Raw genomic sequence first — 17931 nt, 5'->3', positions numbered from 1 at the left:
TAGGTTGAGACTTTTGGTTTCCCAGAACAACTGCTTCCTGCTTCCCAAAAACTGGTAAAACAGTAGGAAATTGTGTGCAATAGTCGCTGTCTGGATTTGTTCAAGTTCAAGTAGGTTCAAGCATGGTTATTTGTGTGTTGTGAGTCTGAGTTTGCACATCTGGTTCTTCATGTTTATTGTCGGAGAAACTGTTCTCTTGGGCCATACTGCCGGGCCCTAGAGGTCTTTAAGGTGCGGACATGCCTGGCATTTACCACTTTATAACAGAAACAGCATCAGTGTGAATTTCACCAACTTTAACTGTCAGTTTTTCAGTTTTAATATGCTACTCGTTGTTTTAATGATTTTTTTTCAGCATTTATCTGAGCTGCCCAAACACGTGCATTCATGTTCAGTCAACACTAAGGTCACTGATAGACAGGTCATCAGTATTCAGTATGATTAAACTACTGTGCAAAAGTCTCAAAATAGCCCATATAATTTAATCAACTTTGAAAAGATCTCCAACACCACTGGCTGAGCCCTAAACTATGACTGAGCCTCTACCGTGTTTACACATGGCTTTAGGCCTTCACTTTTGTACCTCTCTCCTGCCTTCCTTCATACAGACTCGTGACAGATTTAACCAGAAATTTCTGTTCTTGTGTAGTTTGGCATACCTTAGCCCAGCCAATTCCAGACCTCGAGGGCCGGTGTCCTGCAGGTTTTAGATCTCACCCTGGGTGTACACACCTGAATCAGTTCATTACCAGGCCTCTGGAGAACTTCAAGACAGGTTGAGGAGGTAATTTAGCCATTTAAATCAGCTGCAATGGAAAAAGGACACATCTAAAACCTGCAGGACACCGGCCCTCGATGCCCTATTCCCTGCTTCCCTTTCCTAAGAGTGGCTTTTTTACAGCCACCCTTCCACTGTGAAGATTAGATGGGTCTTCTGAAGAACCAGATGCATTTCTCAGGCCCTATGTCAGATCTTTGATAACTTTGTTTCATCAAGTACAAATTATGCTTTTTTCCACTAGGTTGTCTGTTATGTGGGACACAACCCTGGTTCATCCCTTGGGTTAGGTCAGTGTTAAGTAGCTGTCTGAGGGGAAAAAAACATGAAAATGGTCAGGCAGGAGGACTGGACTGAAAATGAGTGAAAAAGCAGCCAATGTCCAAAGAAAAACGTTGAAAGACTGTCAGAAAGCCTTACAACAAAGTCTGGCTCCTTGAAATGAGAGATGGCTCAAGACTTTTGCACAGTACTATAGTTTCTCCAAGGGTGTTCGTACATACATTCATCATAGATTCTGTTTCTGTGACGCTTAATTGTTAGGATTTGATTTGATTTATTTATAATTTTTAAATGGCTCCATTCATTATACGTTTCATCTCTCTCTCTCTCTAGTGTGGGCGCTGTGTCATTGGGGAATGACATCCCCATTTCATGTGTAGGATGCAACATCCCTTTGAAAGCACAGGGCACACACACAGAGCGCATTACACACACCCTAATGTCGTCAGAGAGTGATGGGGCACCATCCTGCCGACAGAAAAAAGTCGGCTGTTCCATCTCAGGCAAATAACAATAAGCCTGGAGCTGGATTCCAATGGGCTTTCTCTTTGAAATGGGATACCAGCACACGCATTACAAATATATCTCTTGTTTTATCTTCCGGGCCAGGCCCATGGAAAAATTATTCCAAATACCTGCCGCGCTTTATCTGGAACCCTGGAATAGGTTAGACCCAGCCGGGAACACGAGGATGTCTAAAATAAGGCCTCTATTACGGGATGGAGTGGAGATGGATGGGACGGAGCGGGAAGGGACGGGGATCGGGGGTATTTTAGGTGTATTGGCCATGTGAAAAAGGCCTTGTTGCGGGGGCTTGGACCCGCTTTAAAGTCTACAATGCAGGCCGCTGTCAGCTGTTGTACGAACTACGTGTGTTGGGGGAGGGTTAGTGTGTGTATGTATGCACACTCATTTGGGCTCACACGTCCATTGTGGAGCGGGAGTATAAATAACATTTTTCCTACAGATGTTCTCACCTTTGCAAATCTGTTCTTGGCATGTGTCAAGATGGCCCAAACTAACAGCTTTATTTACAGTAGTGTCTTCAACCAGTACCATTATCTTTTTAACAACATCACCAGTATTTATCTGATGATGTTTCTCAGTGTGGCTGCCAACAAGTGAGCATTTTTTGAGGTAACCAAGCAAGGCAACAGTTAAATTTCTCATCTACTTACTAAGTTTTTGCTTAGTTGTTATCTTACACCTCACATGGAAACCTACTTGTTTATTTAATAATCAGCGTGGACAATTAGCAGATAATTAGTTGTTTATAAACATGCGGGATTAAGTGTTGAATCATGGTGATGACAGTGTGGAGAGAATTTGGGAAATACTGGGAAATATAAACAGTACGGGGATAAAGAGTAAGAGTGAAACAGCAATAGAAAGAAGGGTAGGCGTTAGACGGAGTGGGGAGGAGATGATTGGAGGAGGAACAAGTTCATAAGATATCGGGAGAGGTGTACTAAACAAGAGCTAGGGCTGCTGAAAAGGCGTCCTTGAGGAATTCAGTTATCTCTCTGCTTCTCTTTGGTGGGACCCGACACAGAGTTTATCACCAGCGCCCGGAGAGTCCTGATGACATTTCCTTCAGCAGCTGAGTGTGTGAGAGCGCTACATGCCAGACTCTCCCCAGAAACACACTGCCGTCCACATAGTTCCCATGGCAAAATGGAGAGGGAACAGTATAATCTTCATACCAGTCATGCCAAGAAACCATCAGCAAGAGATGATGATCTTTTTGACTAACGTATGATATTGCAGAGCAGCGTTGGCAAACCGGCTACCAAGGCTGGCATTGCCAGTTTAGGATGACTGTGCACCACCTGCGAGTAAGAGCTGATAATGTCAGCATGGTGCCCATCTGGCAAATCAGTGTAATGTATCACCATGCTTTCGATCGTTGGTGTTTTAGCCCCCACTCCCACTGGGTAATATAACAGAGCTTAGCGTTAATTAGGCCGCAAAGTGAAGCTCGGCATCAGCTTCTGAGTTGATAGACAAATCTCGTACAAAGTGCACTAATTACGTTGCTTTAGCACTGCCCACAGATGTGTGTCTGCAAGCCAATTTGCAACCCTCATTCTAAGCAATCAGTGTTGCATGCATTGCCACTGATGTGACCTATCTTCTGTATGGGGGTCTCGCCGGTCCTTCTGCCGGCTGTGCAGTTTATGTGCTGGTTTCTATAAGCAGAAACTGATTTTATAAAGTAGAATCTCGATAAACCTGTAAGTGTAAACTAAAATGCTTGTTTCTGCTTCCCTTGTATTTTGTTCCTCTATTGCTATAGCAGCTGGTCATGACTTCAGTGACCTTTCCCAAAGATGTAAGATATTATGGTAGACTTGAGAAGCGAACACATAGTGAATTTTGTACTCAGCACCTTTTCTTTCCCCTCTTTCTCCTACAGCGTGATGTATCGTACCAGATGTCAGATTCTGTTTCTTACTCCCACCTATCACTCATGTCTCCCATGCATCCATCTTTCCCATAGGGCTGACTCGGCCAAAATGACGCAGCCCATGAGAGGGGACCAGGCCCACCAGCCAGTCTCGGCTCGCAAGTCTGCCAGCTTGTCCTCACCGAGTGCTGCTCGCCGCCTTTACCGCAATTTGTCTGGAAAGTTCCGCGTGGGCACCAACCCCCCTGCTCTGGAGGACAGTGTGGTGTCAGGACGGGGAGGAGACAAGGAGAGGCTCCGCAAAACCACCATAGTAAGTCAGAGAGCGAGGGAGAGGGAAAAAATAATAAGCCCAGGAACATTGTAATCTAAAAATAGTCGGGGAAAACACGTAGACTTGAATAGTCTCAGGTATTGGCGTTGCACACCCAAATATCTATTTACTGTATAGCAACACAGAAAGCATGAAGAAAAATGGCGTTTTCCATGTTTGCACTGCAAAGAACTTTCCTATTCATTTTTATTCATTCCTAACATTCATTATTACAGTTTCAGAGTAATGAAGCTCTTTTTGAGGCAGTGGAACATCAAGAGTTGGACCTGGTACAGCTCCTTCTCTCACAGTACAGTCTGGAGGAGCTGGATCTCAACACTCCTAACAGCGAGGGGCTCCTGCCCCTTGATATCGCCATCATGACCAATAATGTGCCCATGGCTAAGCTTCTGCTGCGAGCCGGTGCCAAGGAGAGCCCCCACTGTGAGTAGAGAAGCAGAGCGTACCTGCTGGTAGTGATGGTTTAAGCTCACGATAATGTTAACAAAACAAATAAAGTTTCATCTTTTCATAGTGTTATAATACTGCATAAACACATGCGCGTGCAGTCTGGTGCTCACTGAAATTAAAGTTGCAGGAATTAACCTACAAAACAAATGTATAAATTTAGTATTTTTAAACGGTGGGAAGAGAAAACCTATGCATTATTTTCCACGTGATCTTTTTATGAAATAAGAAGAATGTTTTTCTTTTGTTGGAATAGGATCTAAACACACACACACACACATGTGAAAACAAGAATTAGACAGTTACAGTTAGAATATGAGCATAAACCTGTCTTGGACTTGGCGTTTCCCCAGCTTGAACTCAAGCCTTCCTCTTTGCCTGCGTGCACTTGAACTGAGCACTCACTTCTGTGTACTCAAAACAAATCGAGACGCTGCTGCAGAGGCAATTGTCATTAGGTTTTGTGTCTTTGCCTCGAGCAGACAGCTTATCATGACGGTTTTAATTAGTTCTGGAGGCTTAATTTGTGCTCTGCTCCCACACTGGAGACTGGAAATTACAAGCGCCACTTCAGTAAGAGCTTTGAAGTCAGGGGAGCGCTTCTCCCAGGGAAATGATCAGAAGTCAGCGACACTCTGAAAGTGGGATTTCCCTCTGTTACACCGGGGGAAAGCAATATACTGCTGCTTTCTAATCAGCTTTGCTGATTTTGGATTGCAGCAAGCTTAGAAACTACCATAAAGGTGTGAATGATGAGAGATTGTGTTCTTTTCTCTCTTTCGATCTCAGTGCATTCATCGCTGTGCTGTAGTTTCGGTCTTTTCTCTCCCTGAACCTCTGCGGGTACCTCTGGCTCCAAAACCGTGTGTTTCTCATCTTCTGTTACAGACACAACCAACCTGTTATCGTTTCTCAAATGTCTTCCGTGTCCTCTCATGCCAAGTAGCCAAGGCAGAGGGTGGCGTTTGATTAAGGGAGAACTGTTGTATTGAACCAGCAATATCAGCGTCATGTAAATCAACTGCAGGTGTTAAAACATTACACAGTCTCCTTTCATTCACACCAGTAATGGATTTATCCTCACTCTACTGACAGTTTCACACATCTATTTCTGCTTTCTGCTGCCAGTGAAAACATATTAGAGGCAACAGAGGGGCAGCCATTGTGATGCAATATTAGTCATCTGCGTAAGCACTTTTAATTGTTTGTGATCTGGTGAGCCGCCGCCGCCTTCCTCTGTTAATGATTACAACTCGCCAGTAAGGCTCCTAGGCTGTTTGTGTTTGTACTTACACTTACACACACACACAAACACACACTTCATTTTTTTCAAGAACCGAGCCAGACGTCTTATAAAGGTATCATTAAATTGAAAACACTTGAATGGAAAGTGGTGTTTACTAAAGTTTAGTGTTTGATTGTGCTCTCTCTCCAGAACCCCAATAACTCACGAGACAGCGGGCCGTGCGCGCTGTCCGCAAAAAGACATAAATAGAGAAACAAACGAAGCAAACGACGGGACATAATGAAAGTCAAAGCTTTGTTTTTTCGAGAACATGCTCAAAACGCCATCTGAGGATAATTGACGCAATAGATGATGCAGACTTTTCCTTGAACTTTAAAAGGAATTGATTATGGCGCTTATTGTTATTGCCATGCTTGACTACACAGTGTGTGGTTACCAGAGAGACAAGGACAGGCAAAGACAAACACGCTCTCAAAAGCAACTTCATCTTCACACTATTAATCCCTTAGTGGCTCTCAACAAGACAAAGCCTTAATGTGAAATAAGGACAAATCAAGACACACATACACATTCATGACAGCTTCTGGGCCTTTTTCTAAGCCCAGAGGAGCTGGAATTATAAATCAACGTGAACCAATATTGTTATTATTATTATTTTGATTGTTTCCATCCAAGCTATAGTCCATGTCCAAGGATCCTCAGTAATAATTCTGTCCTAACCTAATTCGACCCTGACCTTCACGTAATCCCTTTAAAAAAAATAAAAGCAAAGAACTGCCTTCAAGTTTTCACATGAGTGTCTGCAGAGTACGACAGAGGTGACACCCAGAAGAGACGCTCAAGGTTGAAAAAGAGAAGCTCCCAGCCACCGAGGAGACACAGAGAGAGCCGCAGAATTAAACACCCAGATGGACATTTTGACACGGAGCTTTAAACTTACTGTCAACAGTGGAATCTAACGCTCAACAGTGGAATCTACAATGAACAAACACAGACCACACAGACTAAACATAGACACACACCGGTCCCAAACACTCCAAGAAATGACCAGCCGCTTGCAGGAGGAGTACAGTATCTCGCTGTCCTCTTTGACCTTTAGCAGCTTTACGTCACTTGTCCTGTAATTTGATTTGTACGATCTACAGCGATGCATTTGCAAATCGGAGCACCGTTGATCTCTGCGTTAACACCACCGGTCACTATGAGCGACCGCTCGGCCCTGGGTTACAGCTCGTCTGCTCTAGCGATGCCTTTGAAACCCCTCTCCCCTTTTTGGAAAGTATCTTCTGGTCCTAGCAGCCTGTGGCGTTATTATAGTTTTAGTTGACTTTTTTCCGCACATTTGCAGAAAAATAGCTTTTACAATGGCGCTTTAAAGCGATGCCCATGCACGTTCCCACCGTTTTGTTTTCCCCTCTAACCGCACATGAAGAGCACTCCTCCCTCTCTCACCCCTCTCACTTTCATTGCCCCATTTTTGGTGTCATTTTCGAGGTGATGTCATTGCCCAAAAGAGAGACTGCTTAATTATATTAAATGCTGTTTATTGTGGAATCTGCCGCAGTATTTTGGGCAAACAAAGGCATTAAAAAAAGGGAGCAAGAGAGCGGCCTTCATAAGAAATTTGCACCGTTGCGGGCGACAGATGGGTTTCTAGCGCTATCTAAGCCTGCGCATCGTCCAATCTCTTAATAAAATACAGTGTAAATAATTTAGAACATGTTTTTCTTCATGGAAACATTCACATATCAAATAATAATAATAATAATACCCAAACATGAGAATGATCTCTATCCCCTGTTCGTGGAACAGAGATCATGTATTTGGTTTGGCAATAAAAGAGTCTCGTGTGATAAAATGCTTCTTGTTTTGATACTAAAATTATCTGCTGACATTCCCCCTCTCACTGTGTTTCCCTCTTAGTTGTGAGTCTGGAGGGCCGAGCGGTTCATTTGGCCACTCTGGTGCAGGAGGCCGAGCAGCGAGTGTTGGAGCTACAGCCCCAGGTGCGGAATGAGGGTCCCGGTGAGCGGGAGGGATCTGACCGTGAGCGCCAGCTAAAAGCTTGGGAGTGGAGGCTCCGGCTCTTCCGACGCATGCAGACAGGCTTTGAGCATGCCAGTAAGGCTTCAAGTTGATTTAGATTTTTTTTTTTTTCACATGCTAACCAGCCGATAAAAGTTTGCCGCCTGAATCACTCCTGCAGTCCAGCAGTCATCTTTGGTTTTCTTTTTGTTTGTTTGTTTTTTTTGCACCCCTTTTCCCCCTCTGCTGTCATTCTGTCTGGGCTGACTTAATGGCTTCCACACTGGGAAGCCGAACACACAACTATGTGGCATGTATGTGTGTGCACAAACATAACACGCCTGTATTCCTGCTTTAATTTGTTATAGGCATTTCGTGACACGCTTAGTGGCAGACAGCTAACCCGCCCCCCTCTTCAGAAAGCAGACACTCCTCCCTTGTACCCACACCAATGTGCATTTTGATGTAAAAAAGATCTTTTCCCGCCTTTTAATTCTACATTACTCATGTAATTTGATGGGCATGTGTGAATGCACGTGAAAGTAATAAAGCACAGGTTGAAGGTTAATGTCTGTGCTGTTATATCCACAGTGAGAATCTGTGACATACTTGTGTTAAGCTTATATCGGTTTGTGAAGATTATAGGGTAAAGATGAAGCTGCGCTGCCTTTAAATGCTTTGATTTTACCATCATACACAATTTCACTGCATATCAAACCCTCTCAAACTGAGTGAGTGCACTGTGCACAGATCAAAACATGTAAAAGATCCCATTACAGTAATCTGACTGTTGTGTATTCTTGTGTGTACTCTGCTTATTTACCCGGCCTTCTCTCTGGTCCTCTGTCTCTCCAGGTCCTCCAGATGCTCCCAGTGTAGTTTCCCTGTCTGTCAGCAGCAGCACCAGTCTAAAAGTTGACTTCCAGGAACCTCTTTGTGTCAACTCTGCTGTGGTTACCAAATACAAAGGTCGGCCGTCACACCAGACCAGCCACTTCATTTAGAACAAACCACTCAGTATTACAATATGTAGAGTTACAAGTGGACATATTAGGTTCATTTCCAGCTCCAAGCTTTTTATTCTTGGACTATTGGAGAGTAGCTTTGCATGGCCCACAGTTCAAAATCCTTATTTAATCTCTACTTGGCCTGTTTGCCTGAAACAAGCTGTTGTTGCTTCTCTCCCTTAAAGGACACAGCTTTCTTCTGATTGGCAGTCCATTGGGTAAAATGGACAGTGGGTGGGACATTTGTCCCTGAGATGACAATATTAAGGACATCCGCTCTCTTTGACATCATAAAGCTCCAACAGCCTGAAGCTTTTGGCTCATAGGGGTTTTCTTGTGCATGCATTATTATTCTAAACCCATAGTGGGCGTGTTCAGTGTAAGCATTCATTACTGTAAAAGCATATTAATTAAAGAAAACAAGGAAAAGCAATGTAATTCTACTGTAAAGTAATGACTAGTGTTTGATAACTAATGAAAAATGTTTGTGTTTGTGTATGTTTGAAGTGAGCTGGAGCGGTAATCCTTCGTTTAGTCCTCTGCTGGGTGAGATGATAGTGGATGATGCCACTCAACTCGAGTGCAACATTACTGGACTAACATCTGTAAGTTTCTGCCGGCACATTGTTGTTGTTTTTCTTCATGCACATTTCCATGAGCTGAAGCACTTACAGATTCCTTCCAACTTACAGATAAAATGTTCCAATCACATTTTATCACCATAGTTTAAGCAGCACTATGCTGCAGGTTCTCCAGCTGTAGCTTGTAGAATAGCTTGTAGCTATTCTCTCACAGGAAGGGCCCTGGTATTGTTACACACAGCCCTGGACCCTTCTTTACTGTATATGTTAAGCGTCACACCAAACCCTATTCCCTCCTGACCACCCGTAAGCGATATTTGCAGGCAGCTGCCAAAATGATAAAAAAGAGCAGCTTGGTAGCCTGCCACCTGATTTATGGGTGGCATTTTTTAAACGGACATGGAGACAAATGGACACTCCACTGGTTGTTAGTTATTATGTGAGGGAAGACCCATCCCCCATTTAAGACCCCCACTACCAGCTAAAGCTCACTCCTGTCAAAAAAGAACAGGGGTCAAGGCAAGGCCAGTGAGTTTTGGCGGCTGGTGTGATTGATCTGGCTGAGAAAGGAGAGGCAGGGGCTCGCCGTCTGCACGCTGGGAGACAGAGATGCACTGAGCTCCACACATGCATGCAGATGGTCATTTACAGAAACACTTCCTTTTCGGTTGTTGCCACACGCAAGCAGATTCTGTCGTAAGTGTCCTATCTGCTCTCCTCCCAGGGGACCTATTACTACGTGCAGGTGTCAGCGTACAACATGAAGGGCTGGGGACCTTGGAAAATTTCCACACCGGCCTGTGCTGCACCTTCCAGTAAGTTGTCTATTTTCTTTGTATAAATATGAGTATTTTAAAGCCTGTGTCTAAATTTTACACAAAGCTAAACATAAAGCTCCAAATTTAGGGTGATTTCAAAACGTGCCCCTTGCTCTACAAGGTTTTGGCTCACCTCACTAAATTAATAACTGTGGTGTGTGTGTGTATGTTTGTCTTGCATAAGTGATTTGTTTCGTAGTCTTACACATAAAATGACCCGGGCATCGCCTAATTTTGTTAATTGAATTTGTCACGCTGGTGTCATTCCAATTTTGCTGTGCCATCACTAGAGGGATGACAGCTGGACTCTCCTCCAGCTCTGCCAGGGCGGCTGGGCGGGTTGTGGGACCCTCACTGCGGATGTTAGTGAGTGTAACAGTAGCCTCGGGATGCTGCTTGGGCCCAGCTGCCAGGAGAAGCCACCCGGGTTCAGCCAAGAAATTAACCGTGGAGTCATGTGCAACAGCTGAGCTGTTGACCGCTCCAGCTCTGACCCTCTTTCTCCCTTTCCTTCAGTCCATCTGTCTCTTTCTTTAGTTTGTGTGAAATTTTTACGTTTCCATGTTTTTGAGATTTGTGAAAGGACTCTTCTGACTGTTGCAGATGCAAAATGCACCTTTTGTAAGAGCGTGAGCATAGGTAGCATTGCTGTGGGCACACTGGCACGCTCGTGGCACATCTGGAGAACACATGAACATGTTTGTCCTCATCAGCACACAGTGTTTTTCAGCAAGTTTGTGAAACTAGGCTTCCCCCTCTCCTTTTTTTTTCTACTGTCCCACCGCTCTCCCTCCCCTCTCCCAGAGCTAATTTCGATGTTGCGTGTTTGTGTTTTCCATTTGGGCCTACCACTGGAAATATTTGTATGTCTGTGCTGTAGCGCGCGGCGCGGCCCCAACAGTGGGGGCCTTATACCGGGCCGTGGACGCCCATTAAAGGGCCCGCTTGTCTTGTCGGGACAGGCACCTTTCCGGGAATAGACCTCACCGTGTTTCAGCCCCATGCACCCCCCGGGGGGCTCCAGGAGAGGGAGTGGGGGGTGGGTTGGAGTTGATGTTGGTTGGGGGTGGGTTATCGTTGACACATCCTCTGGTTCTAATGCATAAGGGAGAAGGATTTCTGCAGAGCTGGTCATCTATGAGCAGAGAAGGCCAAGTGTGTGTTTGTAATACAGTGTACTGTAAGTAGGTGTTTTTGTGTAAGTGTGCCTCCATCACAGGGAAAGACGAAACACGAAAAGACAGAGGAATGAGAATATTTAGCGTTTTGGGGGTACAGTTAAGTTTGTGGTACATTAACGTTCCTCAGATGCTGTCAAGGTGGCAGGAGCACTACGTCAGAATCTCTGTGCACATGTTCAGTCCTGAACCCAAAATCAGTGGTGCTCAGGGGATCTGCCTGTCCAGCAGAGAATGTGACTATATGGGTCTGATCTTACCTGGATATTAATGTCACATCAAGTATAATTTATACAAAATAAGTGCTGTTTTTAATAAAATGTAAATTGCTGAGAGTTTATTAATTACCTGTAATTTTATCATTCCATAACTGATAACGGTCCACTATTAAAACAGTCTACTATCAGCTTAGTTTCCTTCTTCTCACTAGCCTCTGGTTATAAAAGCCAGTGAGCTTTCAAACACAAAATATGAAGTAGCTGACAACCCTAAAACTCAATTATATACCAGTTTAGTTTGTAATAATAATAATATGTCAGCTCATTTCTGCTAATTTTCTTACTAATTTTTCTTTTATGTTAAGCACATTCAGCTTATGTGTCCAATATAGACAAAATGGCCATTGCCATTCGAGCAGCTCAAGTAAGGTGGTACTATAAGCCAGGGGTGTCAAATGTAAGGCCTGGTGGTCAGAATCGGCCCAGCAACGGCTCCAATCCACCCCACTTGACAGCTTTGTAAAGTACGGAGAGCAGATATTTTTTGGGACTTTTACCTGTCTTTTTATAAGTTTTACAGGTTTTCCTGCTGATAAAGACCTCCCCCACAGCCATTCATACTACACTGATATAGTTGATTAATAGGTAAACAGTTAAATGACAGAAACATTCCTGTTTTTCAGTGTCCAAAATAGAATTAAAAAAAGACCATTTTCATAAATCAACAATAATTTTGTTTCATTAAAAAAACTTGCTGAACATTAATCTTTGTACCACATTTCATGACAGTACAATTGACAGTTTTGCACTAATTAAAAAAAAAAAAACGTGAAATAAGATGTTAGCCTGAGTGGCATAGTGTTGGAGTGGTTACCATTTGGTGTTGCTATTATACTGTAGGCTTTTTTTTTCTCTCAGTGAAGTTTGCAAGTTCTTCGATTGCCTGAATAAGTTGCTGGTGGTTCTACCTTGCCTGTAGGTATATTGATTGTCTCTCCGTGTTAACCCTGAGATGGACTTATAAGCTGTCCAGGGAGCATCCAGCCTGCTTTTTGACCAGGCTTCAGCACCCTGTGACCCAACTGGGGTAAACAGTCAAGGTGATGGATGGACGGATGGACGGAGGGACGGATAGATGGACTTAAAACCACATAATGTCGCCATAGGGCCATAAATATTTGTATAAATTTTGATCATGGTACAACTAAAAATGCTAAAAAAAAAGCTAACTCTAGACCAATGTGTGTAAACGAACCAGTACCCTAATTTCGTCATGTTGGTTTCCGCTAAAAACACCTATTATGTATGAGCTCTGTGAGTCTTGATAAATATACACTCACTGGCCACTTTGTCAGTTACACCATGACATCCTTTTGGCTTCAGACCTGTCACATAGATTCAATAAGGAGCTGTAAGCATTTCTCAGAGATTTTGGTGACATGACAGCATCACGCAGTTGCTACAGCTGTCTCGGCTGTACACTCTTGATGCAAATCTTCAGTTCTACCACACCCAAAAGCTGCTCTATTGGACTGAGATCTGGAGACTGTGGAGGCCCTTTAAGTATAGCGAAATCATTGTCATGTTAAAGAATCTAGTTGATTTGAACTTAGTGACACAGCTGGAGACAGCTATCAGAAAATGAGTACCCTGTGGTCATAGAGGGATGGACATGGTCAGCAACAATAATCTGGTAGACTGTGGTGTTTAAAAGTTCAGTTGGTACTAAGATGCCCAAAGCGTGACAAGAAGATGTCTCCCACCCCATTACTCCAACAGCAGCATCATAACCCAAGGATAAAAGGCAGGTTGGATCCATGCTTTCAGAACTCAACGGACTGGGAAACATTTTTCAAATCTTCTCTGGGAATCATAGCTTCAATTTCTTGTTCTTAGTTGACAGGGGTGTTCTTCTGTCATCAAGATCCAGTGTATTGTTCAAACAGAGATGCTCTTCTGCATACATTGGTTGTAACAAGTGGTTATTTGAGTAACTGTTGCCTTCCTATTAGTTTGAACTTCAGCAGGTCGTCTACATGCCTAAATCCATAGATTTGCCACTACATGATTGGCTGATTAGATAATTGCAGTAACAAGTTGTTGTATAACAGTTTTTCTTTCTTTATTTCATCTCCCTGAAGGTTGGAGGGACATTGATGGCCGCGCTCCTCGTCAGAGAGGACAGAAGGAGTCATTGGACCAGCTACTTGGGCAGATAAAAGAAGCTCACCGCCACTGTGTCTGCCATGGTATCAACAACTTTTTGACCAATTCGAAGGGGCTGTTTTCCCCCAGAAAGACTAAAAACTAATATGAGAGCTTGAAGTATTTGAAGCCCAACCAAATTTCAAAGGTGTTTTAAACTTAACCTTAAGATCAGTGTTTAATACTGGCACGACTTCATGTTTCATGAGCATTCTTTTTCCTGCGCAAAGAAACACAACGATGCAGAGTTGAAATCACAGGTGTAACAGGTTGCTGTGTTTCATCTCAGCATGACAGACACTTTACAATCTCAGGCCGTACATATTAAGGTGACACGTCGCCTCAAAAATAATACCCTCCCGTCTGTCTCGGCAACCCCTCCCCATCCCTCACGAGTCTTTCCATGACTCAGCCGTTTCTCGGTTGAATACCTCTCCCTCTCTGTGACAAAATGCAGATCAGCTTCTCTCACACTCAAGCTGTTTATATCCCTAAACACTGCTGGCTGTAAGCTGGTCCCATAAGTGTCAAAACCTATCCACACTGCCTCTTTTTACATGACGGCAAACTGCACTTAGCCTTGAGCAAGTTGTCCCTCTTTTTCTCTCACACCCACACGCCCAAACACACTCACCCACTTACTATTGTCCACTGTGGCTAGACCATATTTGCAACAGGGCAAGATGCAATATAATAGCCGGTATTGAGTGGCTCTTGGTTCTTCAGACGGTGGCTGATTGAGTTTGAGAGTTCAGACACGGTAGTCGAGGTGGCGTGTCCTGGGGTCATGTTTGTTATTCCTGTAAGAGACAAGTCCCGGGCTGGAGTCTGGAGAGGGCATAAATTAACACTGACTACTGCTGCCTCCCCCTCTCGCCCCCTGCAGCCCACCAGTCGCCCTGTCTACTGTCCTCACATATATACACACACATAAAGATAGACAGGCTCACACACGGGTACGCGTGTACACGAGCAGACGCAAATATTCAAGTACATGCTCTCGCTTTCAACTCTTGACTCCCCTACATGTCCATGTACGCACCCCCCCGCCATCGCAGCCCGGCTCAAAGCCCACACCACCTTCTCCCTCTTGTCCAAACACTATTAATTAAACTGTGAAAGAAGTCTTGACTAACCCAGGCACCCCAGCAGTCAGCCCTTCTTGTCTCTCTTACTCAGTGTCAAAGAGCGACTGAGGCCTGGCAAGGCTGGAGCTGAACAGAGTCGCGAGTGGAGCGAAATTTGGGGAGGTGAGAAGGGTCGAATGGTGCTTTTTTTTCTGGTTACTACACCTCAACTCATCCACCTGAAGAGAAAATTAGTTCTTCTTGGGCCCTGAATGGGGAGGTTTATTGACTTTAAGTGGCTTGGGGCTGGAGTTACCTCACCTGTGGGGAGCTGGGCAGGGGGGGTCTGTAAAGGGTTTTGGGACTCATGGTTTCTAATGAGTGGGGAGGTGCGTTATCTCACCAACAAGCACCCTTACAAACGCACACATATAGATATGCATTCACCTCTCTCGCTCTGGCCTCCAACCCCCTCCTGGTCCACTAAAAATAAACACGTCCCCACAGACTTGACTGACCTCCCCTGTAGGTGAGCGGCGAAGGCTTAAGACACATACAGACGTACACACACACAAATTACGACAGCTCCTTGACTCTGCGCGTATGGCTATTGCTCGAGGCTTGCCATGCTCCAGCAGCTATAGCGTGTACAGGTAAACACACACAGACACACACACATGTACACACAGCTCCTCTGGGACCTGAGAGTAAGCAGTTCCCTTTAGGCCCATACTCTGCTGCTGGCAGCCAGCTTGACTGTCAAATGGTACCGCACCACTGGAGAGCATGTCAAGAAATATTCCACTCTGACCGCGATGTTGGATGTGTCAGGTTTGTTGTCAGTTAGGTAACTCTGGTAACAGCCTGCCACTGGGCTTAGTTAGGACAGGAGTAGACACCAGTTTAGAGAGAAAACCAGTCAGAGTCACGGCTCTATTGTGTCTGGTATGCTATTTGTGATTTTAAGCATCAAGGGCATTGGAATAGTTATTCAGGTAATCTGACTCTGTTGTTGCTATGGAATTAGCTTAATCCTTTCTGTTTTTTTCCTGTGTTTTTTCACACAGAGCAATGCAAAGCTCCACCACAAAGCAGGAAGCACTCAGTGTCCAAGAGCCTGCGGCACCTTTTCCAGCCCACCAACAAATTTGTCAAAAGTTTGAAAAGGTAGAAGAGAGTTTATCCTTGAACCGTGGCGTAAAAATTAGAGCACTCCATGTCCTAGGCTTTTAACTATATGTTTAACAAATCTGGTGTGTAATTTGTCATTTTATTTTTACACTCTCCCGCCAGATTTTTAGTTCAGGTTTATTTATATAGCACCAAATCACCGCAACAGTCACCTCAAGGTCCTTTATACTGCAAGGTAAACACCCTAGAGTAATAGAGAGAAAATCCCAACAATCAAACTACCTACTATGAGCAAGCACTTGGTGACAGGGATAAGGAAAACCCCCTTTTAACAGGAAGAAACCTCCGGCAGAACCAGGCTCAGGGAGGGGCGGCCGTCTGCTGTGACCGTTTATAGGGTTGAGGGGAGGAAGACAGGATAAAAGACACGCTGTGGAAGATACCTTTTTACGATGTACATTTACATAAAACAGCAAAGTACTGATTCTAGTGTTTTTTGACATTTAAACATTCAGAGCTGTATTAAATACTCATACACACATTTTTTCTGCGTTTCCTTCCAGAGGTCTCTATCTGGCGTCCATATTCTACAGAGACGACAACGTGTTGGTGACTCCAGAGGAGCAGATTCCTATTGTGGAGATTGAAGATTCGTATTCAAGCTCACTGATGCAGGACTTTCTATGGTTTACTAAGGTGCATGGACCACAGTTTAACTTGACAGTCACATATCTATGCATTTGCACAAATGATTACAATGCCCCTTATTATGATTCCTATCCCGCAACAGGTGTCCTATCTATGGGAGGAAATTTCGTGGCTGCAGCAGTGCCTCGGTCCTTCCCAGACGTCGTGTTCATGCACTCTGCAGACTCGCCTCAAGATGCTGCAGGCCGTCTCCCATCTACAGGTAGTCTAATAGTTTTATGAGTAAATTATGGCGGCTGTGATCATATGAGCTCAGTGTGAAACATTTTAGGAAATATTATCTGATGTTTTTTTTATCAGGGAGCTCTGGGAACCCAGGATCTTGGTCAGGTATATTTTGAGCCGATCAAAGACAAGCATGGTAACGCCCTGTTGGTGCTGCTGAAGGACATGAATGCGTCTCCCAACCTTGACGGGGTACGCTGGACGCAGCTTTGTAAACTGCAGCTCCAACGAAAATCTATATCATCCCCCGAAGAGCCCACTGCGCTGGACATGCTCCTCATCACACTTCATGTGAGTCCGGCAGGTCTTAAGATATTACTGTGTAATTGTAACATGTAATTGGCTCGCACAGAAATATAAAAAAAAAAAATCAACAAGCGGTTTTCAAACAGAAACCAAAACTCAGAAATAACACAAAACCATGGGACCATGACAGCAGGCATCTTTGTAGACAGTATCTGCATGTGAATGTGCAGAATCGGGACATACAAGATGAAATTTTACACAATCTTACCTCTCATGTCAGTGTGTTGTGTGTTGTCCAGATATCCACTCTCTTCAAAACAAGCTGATTGGCTCCCATATTGTAGAGAAGTGGGCTGGCAGTGATTAGGAGTTACCTCAGTTTTGTACATTGGGCTATTTTTTGCTTTTGTTTTGGTCAAAGAACGCTTCCACAGCAGTTTATGTTGCATTTATGTTACCCGAGGATGTGGCCAGATCAAAGCACGTCGAATAAAGGGCTTTGTCGACAACAAAATGCCCCGAAACATGTATTTAGTGGAATCGCTGAGGCTCTCATTCACAGAAAACCAAACACAGCCTGACAGACATGAGGCACCGAGGCAGGAACAATAGGACTTTAAATTGAAATCTGCTTCCAATTACAAGTTCTGTTTGTGCAGACACCCTTTATTTAGACAAACATTAATCACCGTGACTCTGCTCTTCCATTTGTCACTGTCATTATTAGGCCATTCAGCATACTGAGCAGACTTGTCATCAGATTAATTAAAATGCCAAACGTCAGGTCAATCTGTGACAGCTCAACATGTAAACGTAACCATCTTGAAGTCGCTTCACGTTTTAAAGCCGCTTATTCAGCAAGTAGCAGTTTAAACTTTCAGCATGTTGGAGACGATGATGATCTAACCGTGTAACTGTTGTTATTTAGTGTTATATAACTAATTCAGTGTGGCTGTTTAGTTCAGCAAAAAAAACCAACCAAAAAACAATCTGGAAGTAAACCACAAGTTGATTTTGTCTATATAACT

General features: G+C 44.0%; 1 protein-coding gene across 2 annotated transcripts in view; it reads left to right on the top strand.

Moving 5' to 3' along the window:
- The window catches only part of ankfn1b (ankyrin repeat and fibronectin type III domain containing 1b), a 162750-nt gene that overhangs the window by 135184 nt on the left and 9635 nt on the right, over positions 1-17931 (top strand). For both annotated transcript variants that reach the window (XM_080873812.1, XM_080873813.1), the window contains 11 exons: positions 3561-3780; positions 4017-4224; positions 7418-7615; positions 8375-8488; positions 9034-9131; positions 9832-9922; positions 13463-13570; positions 15661-15760; positions 16288-16420; positions 16515-16634; positions 16733-16948. In XM_080873812.1, the coding sequence (XP_080729938.1) occupies positions 3561-3780; positions 4017-4224; positions 7418-7615; positions 8375-8488; positions 9034-9131; positions 9832-9922; positions 13463-13570; positions 15661-15760; positions 16288-16420; positions 16515-16634; positions 16733-16948 (1606 nt within the window). The remainder of the gene's footprint in view (positions 1-3560; positions 3781-4016; positions 4225-7417; positions 7616-8374; positions 8489-9033; positions 9132-9831; positions 9923-13462; positions 13571-15660; positions 15761-16287; positions 16421-16514; positions 16635-16732; positions 16949-17931) is intronic.

This window comes from Rhamphochromis sp. 'chilingali' (genome assembly GCF_963969265.1).
Source record: "Rhamphochromis sp. 'chilingali' genome assembly, chromosome: 22".
NCBI classification, from domain to species: Eukaryota; Metazoa; Chordata; class Actinopteri; order Cichliformes; family Cichlidae; genus Rhamphochromis; species Rhamphochromis sp. 'chilingali'.
The sequence above is the reverse complement of the archived record's forward strand: the minus strand, read 5'-3'. Positions and strand labels throughout refer to the sequence as shown.